At 42.5% G+C, this 14237-nt stretch overlaps 1 protein-coding gene across 1 annotated transcript in view; it reads right to left on the reverse strand.

Moving 5' to 3' along the window:
- The window catches only part of INADL (InaD-like (Drosophila)), a 149302-nt gene that overhangs the window by 50950 nt on the left and 84115 nt on the right, over window positions 1-14237 (reverse strand). The window contains exons 27-28 of the mRNA XM_009883980.1: window positions 9605-9801; window positions 748-839 (exon numbers count right to left, since the gene is read on the reverse strand). Coding sequence (XP_009882282.1) covers window positions 748-839; window positions 9605-9801 — 289 coding nt within the window. The remainder of the gene's footprint in view (window positions 1-747; window positions 840-9604; window positions 9802-14237) is intronic.

The following is a 14237-nucleotide window of genomic DNA, read 5'->3' on the forward strand; positions in this document are numbered from 1 at the left end:
TCTTCCCAGACCTCCTGCCCAGGGTCATAACGCTTCCAGAACCTCAGAGTGAATGCATGGAGGTGTCCTTAATTCCCATAGAAAGAGGAAAAATTGTCACGCTTGGACTAAAAGAAAAGATGCCCACGTGTAATTCTTATGCAGATGAAAGGTTGTTTTAGCACACTGCCTCCTACTGAAGCCATCCCAGTGCTCCTTATCAAATTCAAGTTCCCCCTCTGTACAAAAAAAGTCCAGCTCCCTTTTTAAATTCTTTCGATGCCCACACAAAGCTATCCTTCACACATCCACCCAGCTCGTGCTCCATGTGCTCCATCCACACTTGCCTGCTCCTCTCACAGCAGCTCCCTCGCCAGCCCCAAGCCTCTGCACCGTTTTCACTCCCTTCTGGCAGCCCGGGTGAAGCAAGCTGCCCACCCCGTCTCTGTGCTGGCAGAACCAGCCTAAAGCACTTTAGTACGTTGTGGAAGAAGAAGCTCTTACGAGGGTGCTCTCAAGCCCAAGAGGGACAGCTAGAGTCTTCAGCAAATGCCCCTAAAATAGGCATTCAATTACATTAGATTTCTTTTTTTTTTACATTATTAAGCAGAACTCATCAACTGTTTTGAGAAGAATAGTCAAGGAAAAGGTTTATTTCGCTTCAAAGAGAACTGAGCAATTGAGCATTTTCAAAACAGGCTAAATATGTAAAAATGTAATCTAATATACTAAAGTACAAACAAATGTTTTGATGAGAGATGTTCTTACCGTATGAAAACTAGCTTGACCTTTGATGGGGCAGTCTTAATGATTGCAGAAGCATTCTGATGACTTCTTCCATACAATATCTGATTGTTTATCTGTTAAAAAAAAATAAATGAAGATTTTCATGTAATTTTCATTGTTTTAATTTATACCACCAAGACTTCCAAATTCACTGTGGGATAAAGAGATGACTCAAAGAAAATGTGGTCCACAAAATATAAATCACGTAACTTTTGAGGTTCTTCCAGACAGGAATACCAACAGATAGACCTATCTGTACAGCGTGGTAGAGACAGAAATACCAGAGCTGAGGCACTAAGAGCCCCTTTCAGGCACAGCTGTGCTGCAGAAAGACACCATACGATAAGCACATAGGAGGAGACAGGCACTGCCCAGCTTGGCCTTGGACTGCCCAAGGCTGTCACCCCTTCCCTCACCCAACTACCAGCGGAGGATGGAGTATAGTCTACAACTCAGCACCAACAATTTAAACATTTCTCATCTATCATTCCCCTTGAAAGGATAAATCCCAATTTGCTGTTAAGACGATCGTCCTTCTCATACTGATTCCATGATGGACCACAGAATTGCAGCCTTAGAACAGCTTTTTAAATATTACCATTTCGACATCTTAAGACTCTGATTTATCAAAGAAAAAATACAAAGAAAACATTACAAGTTTTATTCTAGACCAATATAAAATAGGAACCAGTGCAAAGAGGTAATTTAGTCTTTCTAGTAAGCCACAAATGAGAGAAATCTTTTCCTGTTTTTCACAGATCCATAGAATGGATTTTAAGCATTGTTCCCAGATTTTTGGAAAACAACTTGATCTGAGAAGAATCATATAGATATGACAACAGCACAGATTTTGAGACAGACACTCCTATACCTACAGGCAACTGGCATTTTAGGACAGCTTGCTGTTAAGATTGTGCTGACTCCTCGGTTCCGCTGAAGGAAAGGGAACTAATAGCCACGGAGACAAAGGACAATTTGAGGACATGCCACATCACTTTTGCTGTGACAAATCAAACACCTAAGCACAGCAACAGTTACCAAGTACTACTTCGGACACCCTTGCTGCATGCAGGTAAGCGCTGCAGTTTGCAGAGGGAAATAGCTTGGCTTTAACGCAGTGCGTGCTTCAGGACTTTTCTTTCTGTAGGAACTAGAAGCCTTCTCCCAGTTTGAGGAAAATAAGATGCTTATTGTCTCCTGGTGCCACGCTCAGCAAATGGGACTTCAAGAAGGACAATAGCATCTCTGAGATGAATAGAATAGTTACTTCCAAGCCAACCAAAAGCTTACTCACTATAATACCACAAAAATAACCTGAAGTGTAAAAACTGGAATATTTAAAGCATTTAATTCATTTCACAGGCAGGGCTTGTGTTTAACACCTTACTCCACCTCAGCCTGCCCACGGCACCCCAAGTTTCTTGGGCTTCAGCTCCCCTTCGTTAACGCCTCCCATCTCCGAGGGATCCTAAGAGGATGCTCACCTTTCAGCTCACGCATTGCACAAACTACAAACACGAAGATCACACGCAGAACATAAGGTAGATATGAATACCACATTAAATTTAAAGAAAGTAAAAGCTGAGCTGAGTATGATAGGAAAAAAAAAAAGACTATGTCAAGGAGATTAACAAAACCCTAGAGCAGTCTCTTAGTTGCACCCTGATGATTTTCAGATTTAAAACTACGCTGAAGCGAACACTCAGCGAGGTGGTGAAGGAAAGCATCCTCCCCTGAGCGCAGGGAGCAGGACTACCAGAGCTGGCTTCCTTCAACTTCAACATTTCAGATGGGAACAGGTACCACGATAACAATGTTCTGTGGAAGAACAATTACCTACCTACACCTGAATACGTGTGAAACATGTGAACATGGAAACTAATTCAAAAGCTACATTTAACATTTACATTTTGTCCAAAAAAGAAGGCAAAACTTTAAAGATGGAAAAAAAGAAACCAAAATGAATAGTATTTGAAGTCATGATGTTACCTCAGGTTCACGGTTCAGCCTGTCCCACATCTTGCTGTCCAAGCAAGCGTCAGAGCCTTCTCAGTGTGCAGAACAATCTGCTATTTAACTCTGAAAATTCTCACTCCAAGCATCATGATTAGATTAACGCATCTCTCTGGAGCTGGAGTGTTCATACACCCTTCCCAAGTGAGTAGCCAGCTTTGTTTCAAAACTGCATTTTTTTCCTTCCACTATTCATTTACAATGTAATATTTACATTCACATTTGATATACCAATGTTGTGTAAAACAATAATGATAACGGAGCCCAGGAACAATTCACTAATGATTATAGAAGGACTTTTTGTTACTGAAAATGTTTGCATTGGATTCTAGTTTTGCGTTCTTAGAAGATTTTTTCATTCTAACAAGAGTAACCGGGCAAGCCTTACAGCCTCGCGCCGTACAGGCTCTTTGGCCGTACTGGCAACTTCACAATACTCCCAATCTTATTTTCAATGGGTCAAAACAAGTTCATCAATTAAGTAAGGACAACGTAAAGACAAGAATAAAACCCCTAACACTTGATTATTCATTGAGATTGAAGCGCAAACTGTTTACCTACCAAGTTGCTCACTGGACAAAGAGAACCAAGAAAGGCCCACAAGAATCTGAGCCGCATGAAATGAGCAGCACGGAGGAAACAGCATCCCACCAACCTTCGTGAGGGTTTAGTACGGTGCTGTCTGCAACTGCCATGGTTGCAAAGACAGGGCGAGAAGCAACATACTAGGTCATCATTTGTTAATCAAAGAGAAATTTAAAAATCCAACGGGAAAAATGAGCGTTTAGTCGCATTCTGGTTTCAAGCTGGACTTGAAACCTTCAGCAAGTTTGTTGACTTAACTTCTCTAAGTTCAAAAATAACTTAGTCACTGGGCATACTGTATGCTTTACAAATTGTTTGGATTTATTTAAATTACCATCAATTTTTCTAAACAGCAGACTTCTTAGATTAAAATTTATGGTCTTTACTCTGGCTAAATTAATCCTATTCACTAGATGTATCAAATAGTCCAAAATTTAATTAGCTGTGAGCTGGGTCTGTAAGTTATAATTATTTAATTACACCAAAATGAAAGGATAATCAAAGTAATATATCTCCACAAGGTTTTGGACTGTCCCACATAGTTATTACAGCCAGTATACATTTTTCTTTTTTTTTTCCTTTTTTTTTTTTTTTAAAAAAAAAAAGGTCACTTAGGCAAAGTAGTAAATTAACATTCTGTTAGCTTCATACACCACAGTGATGAGCAAAGCATAAAAGCCTACTTAAATAAAACAAAAAAAGAGAACACCTAGGATTTCATAAGCAACACCATTTTAAAGCTTTCAAATGAAATAAAGTAACACGTCAGATTAACCAAACAGCACTCTGGGAATCAAAATCTCTAAATCTGTGCTTTACTTTTTTCATTAGCAATTAGAAAAGAAAAACAAAACTTTGAGTAAGCAAAAGAAACGAACTGATCTGAATCAAACTCAACTCTTCTTTAAATGTCTCTTTACATAACTTCTTGGAAAGACAGGAGAGAACAGAGAAAGATAAAAACACGCTACAGGTAAGAGGTCAGGTCAGCACACTTCAGTTCAATCTTTAATATAACCCTACACTGCTTTATGGCAGATTTTATCACATATCCCAAATGTACTGTTGCCTTCACCTACAAAAGTTTTGTTTTACAGCTTCATACAGTAAAGTAGCAGAAAGTACAAACTCACTGAAATCTGAACTCTTAAATTAAGAGGAAAAAATTTAAAGGATTATTTGCTTCTCAAACTTTAATTTGCAGAAGAGAAACATTAGATATGGATATTAAAAAAAAAAAAGAGCACTGTTTTTACTATGTGGCAGTAATGGAAAGCCATAAAATTTGTATCATCTGATTTTTATGAAAATCAAGTTAAATGATACCCCAAAGCTAGTAAAAGAACTGGCATAGCTTTCTATAATAATTATTTCTTGTTACCAAGGCATTAGGTTCCTTCTAACCACAGGAATTGTAGCATTTCAAGATACAACCAGACTCTCTGAAACAATGGGAAAAGTTTCATAAACTTTTTGATCAGTCAAATTACATAGACTGAAACCCTCAATACACTGAAAGCCCCAGTACACCAAACCGCCGAACAATAAAGCAAGAGGAAAGAAAAATTAATTAATTAGAATGTGAATTCTTCACACCAAATTTCTTTCCCAGCACATGTTCAAACATGTGCAGCATCTAAAGTGATCAACAGACCACAAACTCCATAAAAACAGAAAATCTCCTGCCCTGCGTTGCAGCTTGGCGTTGCTGCTGGCTCGGCAGGCAGCTCGCCCCTGCGGTCCCCCACCTCGAGAGTGTGGAAAGAGAGAGGGGACGACAGAAAAGTGCAGATCACACGTGTCTTTGTGAACAATCGGCTTTCTGATTGCAGCTTTACCCTACTTGCAGCTTTAAAAATCACCACCCAACACTAACCTTAATTGGGAACCTGTATACAAAGTACATGACAAAAGTACTTGCATCCTCCTCTGAAAAGACCAAAAGGACGCTATCCCTCAACGTTACCTTCAGTCAACGAATCTGAGAACAAGAACAGAAGCTATGACTATTTTGTTTAAATAAGAATTTAAAAAAATATCACCATTGGAGTTAATTACTCAAGATGATTCTTCTCATGTGAAAACCTCACTATCTCTCCATGTTCAAGTTACTGTCCCCCTTGAAGGTTAGAGCACTTGCCTAATCCAAGGCAACTGTCTTGAAACAGGGAAAAAAAATAACAATCCTACAACAAATAAACTAAGAATGAAACACCAGTCCCCACATTCTAAACCAGAAGTGGCGTTGGATTTGTCTGGGCAGTAAAATAGTGATGTATCTATTATATTATTGTGGCATAACATATTTACCTAAGACTCTTGAAGTAAAATCGCAATAAAAACACATTTAGCACAAAAGCCCTCTGGCTTTGAGATACAACAGAAATGGCATAAAAAAGAAGAAAAAAATTGCCTCTCATGCAGCAGTCCAGAACGGACAACAACCTGGGCACCGATTCTTGACTGCGCAGACCAGGCTTTCACTTTTTGAAGAAGTGCCGGGGTCTCCTACAGCAAAACATCCAAACAAGCAGTTTCCTTCCACCTCCTGCTCCGTTTTCAGCTAGATAAGCAGAGACTGGGAGATGGAAAATCCCAACATCAGTAATTTGGCATAACAGGGCTCTGTACAGCTTGGTTTATTAATAGAACGCAGTTGACTCTCTTATGGAGAGATGATAATAATAATAATAACAGGGTGGATTATTCAGTGTGAATAAAACCTCCCAAAAGGCCAGACCCACGCAGAGCTCACGAGCAGCAGGGCTTAACGGCACAGGTACAGCACCACGTGAAGGCGCTGCGGGCCATGCTGGGCACAATCAGCCACAGGACTAAGCCCAAACTAATAAGATACGAAGCAGCGCAGACACCTGCACTAAAACAGCACGAGCGCAAGGCAGGAGCACCACAGATGGTTTCTTTGCTTGGAAAAAGAACGGAAAAGCAGAACTTGTGTCATGTAGAAAAGATATTCTTTTGCACAGGGAGCAAGTTCTGACCTAAGTAATTTTCCTCCACGTATGAAAGTAGGATGAGAGGACCTTCTCCCTCAAAAAGCTGTTTTCTCCAGCAACACACCCATCCAAAATACATCCAAGATGTATTAAAAAAATAATGATTACATACAATTTTTTTTATGTGACCTGCATTTCACTCAAGGTATAGGCTGGATTGACTTTCAAAGCAAGCCAGGACCATGCCCCCAAAAGACTCCTGTCATTTGCAGAAGCTAAAAGTGAGATATTTTGTTAATTCAATGACAAAAGATTTCATGAATAAGGAGCTGCGGCAGTCTGGCAGCATCCCACATCCTTGAATTGAATCCAATCAAACTCCAGTTCAAAAGAAAAATGAAGAGGTAATATCTATCTATAACTATACATATATCTCCATCCCATTAACTTTATCCCCATCAACAGCCACGGGGAATAATCTGCACACACTGCAGTGGCGTCCACTGTTCTAACGGAGCCACACTAACCAACAGGATTCACTGGGGCACCCCAGGACAGCGCAGAAATGCTAGAGGCTTCCTCAGACGTGAATCCCTTCTCTTGCTGATACGCTCTAGTGTTCAAAATTGACATGTAAGCAAAGATGCAGATGTGAATACGCTTAAAACATGCAGTTAGACGAGGGATAAGTGTGGTCTATTTGCTGATGAACAGATGAGAACATTGGGAAAAATGAATGCAAATGCTTACGAATGAAGTGGCTACAAAGTCCAATAGCTTTTTTTTCTACAGAATAACTATTTGACCAGAGGGCAACGGCCAGTAACTCAGTCTGCACATGGAGCAATTCAATACCTACACGCAGTGAAACACTACCCAAAGGAAGAGAAGTTGCTTCATCAGCAATGATTGTCCGTCCAGGTCTGTGAATGAGGGAAGGGTACCATGGGAGAGATAAAACGCTTTGTGACTGACAATCATACTCACAATCTTTAATTTTTTGTCTTTAACTGGAGAAAACCAAACAACCTGGATTCTATCATTTCTTCACGTCTGAACACTTGAGTTTGTCATCAATGCTCTTTTAACATATTTGTTAAATATGTTTATTTATAACATGTAAAAGACACTGCAAGTAAAGCCATTTGACCACCCTGACCTCTGCATCACTGGCATGGAAGTAGCATGAATTCATATTGGAGATATTCAAAAGCCATCTGGACGCAGTCCTGGGCAACTGGCTCGAGGTGGCCCTGCTTGAGCAAGGGGGGTTGGACCAGATGACCTCCGGAGGTGCCTTCCAGGTGTAGCCACTCTGTGATATTCCTCCCTCGGTGACCTGTCTACTTCTTCAGTATGAGGATTCCTAATGGTTACTGAAATAACCTAGTTATTGAATCTAACGACTATTGAAAAAAACCTGCCAGTGTAAATGCCCATTAGTTCCATTTCAATGCTATTCACATAACACTGAAATGCTTTTAAAAGACAAAAAAACAGAGCTGTGAATAATTGATCACTGGTGCAAACAGGAGATGTCTGTCCATGACTAATGTACAACCCATTCCTTTGTAACAGAGGATGTTTTGACACTGGATACCTACTAACTAGGGACGAAACGGAGATCACCACATCCTTTCATATAAGTAATCACACTTCAGTCACTGGTGACACACCTTTAATTTGCTTGTGAAGGTAAACAAGAGAGGTAGTTACTAAAGTCTCTTCAAACTTCAGTTTATTTGAAGTTTGGCTTTTTTAGGATGGTGAACATCACTTTTCTTCCCCTGAAGAAAAAGAATCATTTTATCTCCAGCTTGACAGGGAGAGGAATTAGGGCAACACCACCGCTTTGGAAAACACTCCTTATAACATGGCTCATGCATGCAAATCCCAAGCCTTGAGATATATGTGATTAATCACAGACAGTGCATCTTTCAAGTACTGTTAGCAATACTTAACATTAGATCGAATAAACACTGCAAGGAATAACTCGTGAGATATAAGAAAACTTCAGTGGATCCTTCTTTTTGGGAAAGTACTGATACAAAAGGCTCTACCTTTCCTCTACCAGGAACTACCTGGTCTATGATATGCACAGAGGAAAACAGTACCATGAGTCCTTTCAACCAGTGTACACCCAAAATTCAACAATTTTAAATTTTTTTTACTATTAGAATTTGGTGCCAGGGACAGGAAGAACATAATTTGAAGAAGAAAGTAATTTTCCTACCCTCTCCAGTACACTTCATACCATTTATCACGCTTAAAAAGAAAATCATAAGCTTCAGATGGTTTTATTATTATAGCAAAACAAGTCCTTCTTGTACTACGTTGTATTGAAAACCCATAATTACAGAACTGTTAGACAATGACAAACACTTAGACAATTCTGAGTACTCCCAAGGTATCCCCAGGCAGTCAAATTGCTCTTTCTCAAGTCAAGAAACGTGAGAAAATAAGTAGTTCTCTGATGGCACAGAGAGTTGCTGAAAGATCAGAAAATTACCGCCCATGGAGATCAGTAGGTCAGCATATACCTGCTCTGCAGTGAAAGCTTCTCTCTAAAGGAAAGATCCCCAGGGATTGATGATTTTTTTAAACTGCTGAAGCAATCATGACGTGGGGAACCACTGCAGGTACTGCAGCAAAGTGTCATTTTGCAATAGCCAAAAATCAAATAAGTGTAGAAAATCTGTGTTTTCAATCTGAAGGTGAAGCAAGGAGATAGGAGAAAGAGTGAAGACGCTTGCTAACGAGCTCTGTTGCCTTGTAGGTGAACTTGTGCCAGCCACGACTAAAGAAAATAAGTATTTTAAGTTACAACAGATCAAAACAGATTACAGCACAGAATTTATTTTCAGGATGGGGAATATCCCTGTCATCTGTAAAAACACATATGGTAACTTTGAGGGGGTTTTGTTTTGTTTTTTTTAATGTAAGGTGTGAATTTCCCCGTGAAACCACATATGTACTACAAGGATAGATTTACTGTCCCCTTCCTGCCTTTCAGCAGTCCCTCCCCAAGCATAGCTCGTGAACATGCTGAGAGCACAGACTTCACTGACAAAACATTAGTTTTCACAGGCCAATGATTTTTGTTTCACTGAAAACACATTTACCTGCCAAAGGCCAAGTTCTCAGTTGGCATAAATCAGTGCAGCTCCTTGCCTCAGCCACCTAATTCCATTTGCAGGCTTTATTTAAGGTTCAAATGATAGCTTCGCATATGCCTCTCCCTCTCTCCATATGAACCCTGCTTAGCAGTTAAAGGAAACACGTACCTCTAGAAGTTCATCGCCAATATGCATCCTTCCATCTCGTCCTGCCGGTCCATCTGGATTGATACCAACTACAAAGATGCTCATACGAGAGCGGTCCTTGTTGCCAGCAAGGCTCAGTCCGAGCCCATTTTTGTCCTTCTCAAGCTCAATAATATGCAACTCTCCTGGAAGATCTGCATACCGCTGCCTGATTTTTTCTAGAAAGATCAAACATCAAATGAGTTATAACATAAAATAACTTACATGCAGATGTTCAAGAACACGTACGAATACGCTTGAAATTAATGGCTTCTCAGCATTTAGTCTTTGTTACCAGGTCTTTCCAGCACAGACTCTAAAATACCACTTGCTGAGCCTATATCACTCGCACAGCAAAACGCAGCATCAGCTGCAAATAATATTCACATTAGAACTGCACTATTTTAATTATTTGTATGACAGGCTGGTTCTAAACCAAAAATTTTTTGAAAGGAGGGTAAACAAGGGAATTCCAGAGGCACCTCAATCTTACCTTACCAAACCTATCAATTTCAGGGAAGTCAAAGTTAAAGCTGGTTAATTAACCACTGTGGTAAACTGAAATGCTGACAGTGCAAACATACTGCAAACTCACATCTCGAGGTAGAATCTTTCACTTTCGCTTCTTTCTGGTGATTCAGGAATATGCTTACCACGCTCTGCTTAACATTATGTGCTACTGTGCGGATGATTACTCAAAGCAGATGTCAGTGACAATGTATATGATTGATTACATTTTTAAATGCAGCCTCGCTTGATATTAAGGTAGTTATTTGTCTTTCATCTACATTTCAACCATTTCCGTGACAGAGCGCAATATACTCACAACGATATTTGGAGCACATCGTGTGTCTGTGGATGCTGACAGTTTAATCTGAATGTCTTTTCACCACTGGCATACAAACATCTATAACTATTGCGTGTGAGGGTCAATCACAGCCAGGGTGTTTTTTTTTTTCCTGTCTGATTGTCCTTTGCAGATTTTAAAGCCAGCTTCACAACACCACCTGCATCCAACGCTTCAGCTGGGCCACGCATTAAAAAAAACAAGTCAAAGTAGTTTGTTGTGGCTGGATGTCACCTTTAGCACAGAGCCCAAGGGGAACGAAATCGCTGCATTATGCATTAAGAAGAGAAATAAGAGATATTATATGTTCAACTATATCCCTGAGTCAGCAGCTGTAGCTAGATCAATATTAGCTATTACCGTTCTACCGGGGAAGGGTATTTTAATAGTATAATTTAACCACTGTAGTGAATGTTCCCATGACAACAAGGAAGAGGGGAAAGAGCTGGAGAAGGCGAGAGGGAAGCAAGTAAAAGTGAATAAAAACTGCTGAAAAGAGAGACAATGAAGTAGAGGTGTTCCTTCCACAACACAACCCCTGCACAGGCTGCCAGGGGGATTTAGCCAAACTTGGGTCCGCTCCAGCGGCTCTCCTCTCCGAGGGTCCTTCTTCAGCAGTTCTACCAGCTGCAGCAGCCCCTCGTGCTTCGGCAGAGACCGCTGGGACAGGCGGAACAGTATCCCCTCTCCAACCCCAGACGTACCCAAGAGCATTACCTAAACTCAGAGCTACACGGACAAGAAGGAGCTCTCCCCATTGCTGTATTTACAGGCTGGCGTTTTCCTGCTGCGCTGAAAATCCTCAGTCGCCTAAAGCCTGAGCCTAAAATCCCGGGGGTGTATATTAAGGGTGAGATGTTATCCTCAGAAAGCTGTAAAGCCCTGCAGAGGTCTGCGCAAAATCAGAATATCATAAAAAATTAGAAACCTCACTTGTTACTATCAATTATATGCCAAAAATTCATATAACTGCATTAAATGGTAATCCATGTAGCTGCACAGTTCTTTAACGTATTTCTTAAGTAATGGGGTCAAAATGTAATTAGAGGTGTGATTTGCTACTTGCATTTGGAAAGTGGGTTTTTTCTGCTTAGCATGCAGGATACCTCCTGCCGAAAAACAGCGAGTGAGGAAAGGTCTCGAAAATGGTGCTTCTGGAAGTACAGCAGATACAAGCACATAGAGCAGCCGCACGTGTCTTATTCACACCGCCGAGGTTTAACGTTCTTTTCTCATTAAGTGAAGCCCAGACCTGAAGAACACTAAGACACTTTCTGCCCACCACAATTAGACAAGCAACTCATTACGGCGCAGCAAGTAGCTGTAGCGTGTCCCACCTGTGAGAATATTAAGAACAGGTCATCAGCAGAAAAAGGATTTCTTAGTGGCTGCGCTTTTGCGGGTAAAGCAAAGAATCAGTGCTCTGGGGGGATGCTGTTGCCTGACCATTGCTCTGCCACAGTTCCTTCCATTGCTTGTTTTACATGGAAAACACATCTCACATTTGCTAGGAGCAAAGCTCATGTCTACAAACGTATTTTTAGCAACAGATATGCGGAAGCACAGGAACGAGGTGAAGGGACAAGGATAACACATACGCTTAACGTCGGTCAGATGAAGCTACACATCTTCAGAGACTGCTTCAAAACTCATTTCTTGCTTGTCAGTAAAACTCCCTGAAATTCCCCAACATGAGCCTGATGCAGGAGCTGCTCTGCGACACTGTGCTCATGGACACATCGCTCCAGCCTCTATCTGCAGACAAGTGCCTTCTGAGTCTACCAGTATCAACTAAATCTGTAAACTCTGCAGTGTTTCCTCCTGCTGGAGCAGCCCAAAATGAGTTTTCTCATGCGGGGAAAACATTAGCTGTTCAGAAGTACACCTATATTCCTGTTTCCTGCTGCAATGAAACTAAAAGTAAGTTTTAGTCCCCCCAAAATTAGTAGTTCAAACAATCACAGAATCCCAGAGTGGTGGGGGTTGGAAGGGCCCTCTGGAGCTCCCCCAGTGCCACCCCCGCCAGAGCAGGGGCACCTCCAGCAGTGGCACAGGACGGCGTCCAGGCGGGTTTGGGATGGCTCCAGAGGGGGAGACACCCCCACCTCTCTGGGCAGCCTGTGCCACTGCTCTGCCGCCCTCACAGCAGAGAAGGCCCTCCTCAGGTGGAGATGGAACTGCCTATGGTCACGTTTGTGCCCGGTCCCTCTTGTCCTGTCACTGGGCACCATTGAACAAAGACTGTTCCCATCCCCCTGGCACCCTCCCTTTAAGTATTCATAAGCATTAATAAGATCCCCCCCTCAGTCGTCTTTTCTCCAGACTGAACAGCCCGAAGTCCCTCAGCCTTTCCTCATAAGAGAGATGTTCTCACTCCCTCATCATCTTTGTAGCACTTTGCTGGACCTTCTCCAGCAGTTCCCTGTCCTTCTTGAACTGGGGAGCCCAGAACTGGACACAAAACTCCAGATGTGGTCTCACCAGGGCAGAGCAGAGGGGGAGGACATTGCCTAGGATGAGACAGAGCCCCACTAAAGTTTCTGGTCTGTCTGTACTGGGCCAGGACTGGAAACCTGGTGAGCTGATGCCCAGCTCAGTGCTCCAGCTGCGCTAGTAATCGCCTACTGTAGGAAAAATTCTTCGGGTAAAGAAAAATTTATCTGGGCAAAAAACAGAGACCAACTCAAGGGGTCATCAAGTTGTTTATTTCACAGAATCACAGAATGTTCAGAGTTGGAAGGGACCTCTAGAGATCATCTAGTCCCACTCCCCTGCTAAAGCAGGATTGCCCAGAGCACATCACTCAGGACTGCATCCAGGTGGGTCTTGAAAGTCTCCAGAGAAGGGGACTCCACCCCCTCCCTGGGCAGCCTGGGCCACTGCTCTGTCACCCCAACTGTAAAGAAGTTTAAGTTTTTCCATGTGTTGGAACGGAACTTCCTATATTCCAACTTGCACCCATTGCCCCTCGTCCTGTCACTGGGAACCACCGAGAAGAGTCTGGCTCCATCCTCCTTCAACCCACCCTTTAGGTATTTGTAAGTAGTAATAAGGTCTCCCCTCAGCCTTCTCTTCTCCAGGCTAAAGAGTCCCAGCGCTCTCAGCCTTCCCTCGTAAGGGAGATGCTCCAATCCCTCAATCATCTTGGTTGCCCTTCGCTGGACTCTCTCCAGCAGTTCCCTGTCCCTCTTGAACTGGGGAGCCCAAAACTGGACACAGTATTCCAGTTGTGGCCTCACCAGTGCTGAGTAGAGGGGGATAATGACCTCCCTCGACCTACTGGTCACACTCTTTGTTACGAGTATTTTTTTTAAGGGTTTCCCCACTGCGTGTCTTTGAAGAAATCCATACTCACAACAGAAGGAAACCGGCTCCAAGACAGACCCACCGCTGGCCAAGGCCAAGCCCATCAGCGACAGCGATAGCACCTCTGCGATAACATATTTAAAAACGGGGGAGGGGGGGAAACCCTGTGTAATTGCAGCCAGAGAGAGGAGTGAGAATATGTGAGAGCAACAACTCTGCAGCCACCAAGGTCAGTGAAGGAGAGGGAGGAGGTGCTCCAGGTGCTGGAGCAGAGATTCCCCTGCAGCCCGTGGTGAAGACCATGGTGAGGCAGGCTGTCCCCTGCAGCCCATGGATGTTAACAGTGGAGCAGATATCCACCTGCAGCCCGTGGAGGAGCCCACAGTGGAGGAGGTGGATGCCTGAAGGAGGCTGTGACCCCGTAGAGAGCCTGAGCTGGAGCAGGCTCCTGGAGGGACCCGT

Source organism: Charadrius vociferus, unplaced genomic scaffold, assembly GCF_000708025.1.
Source record: "Charadrius vociferus isolate BGI_N301 unplaced genomic scaffold, ASM70802v2 scaffold423, whole genome shotgun sequence".
NCBI lineage: Eukaryota > Metazoa > Chordata > Aves > Charadriiformes > Charadriidae > Charadrius > Charadrius vociferus.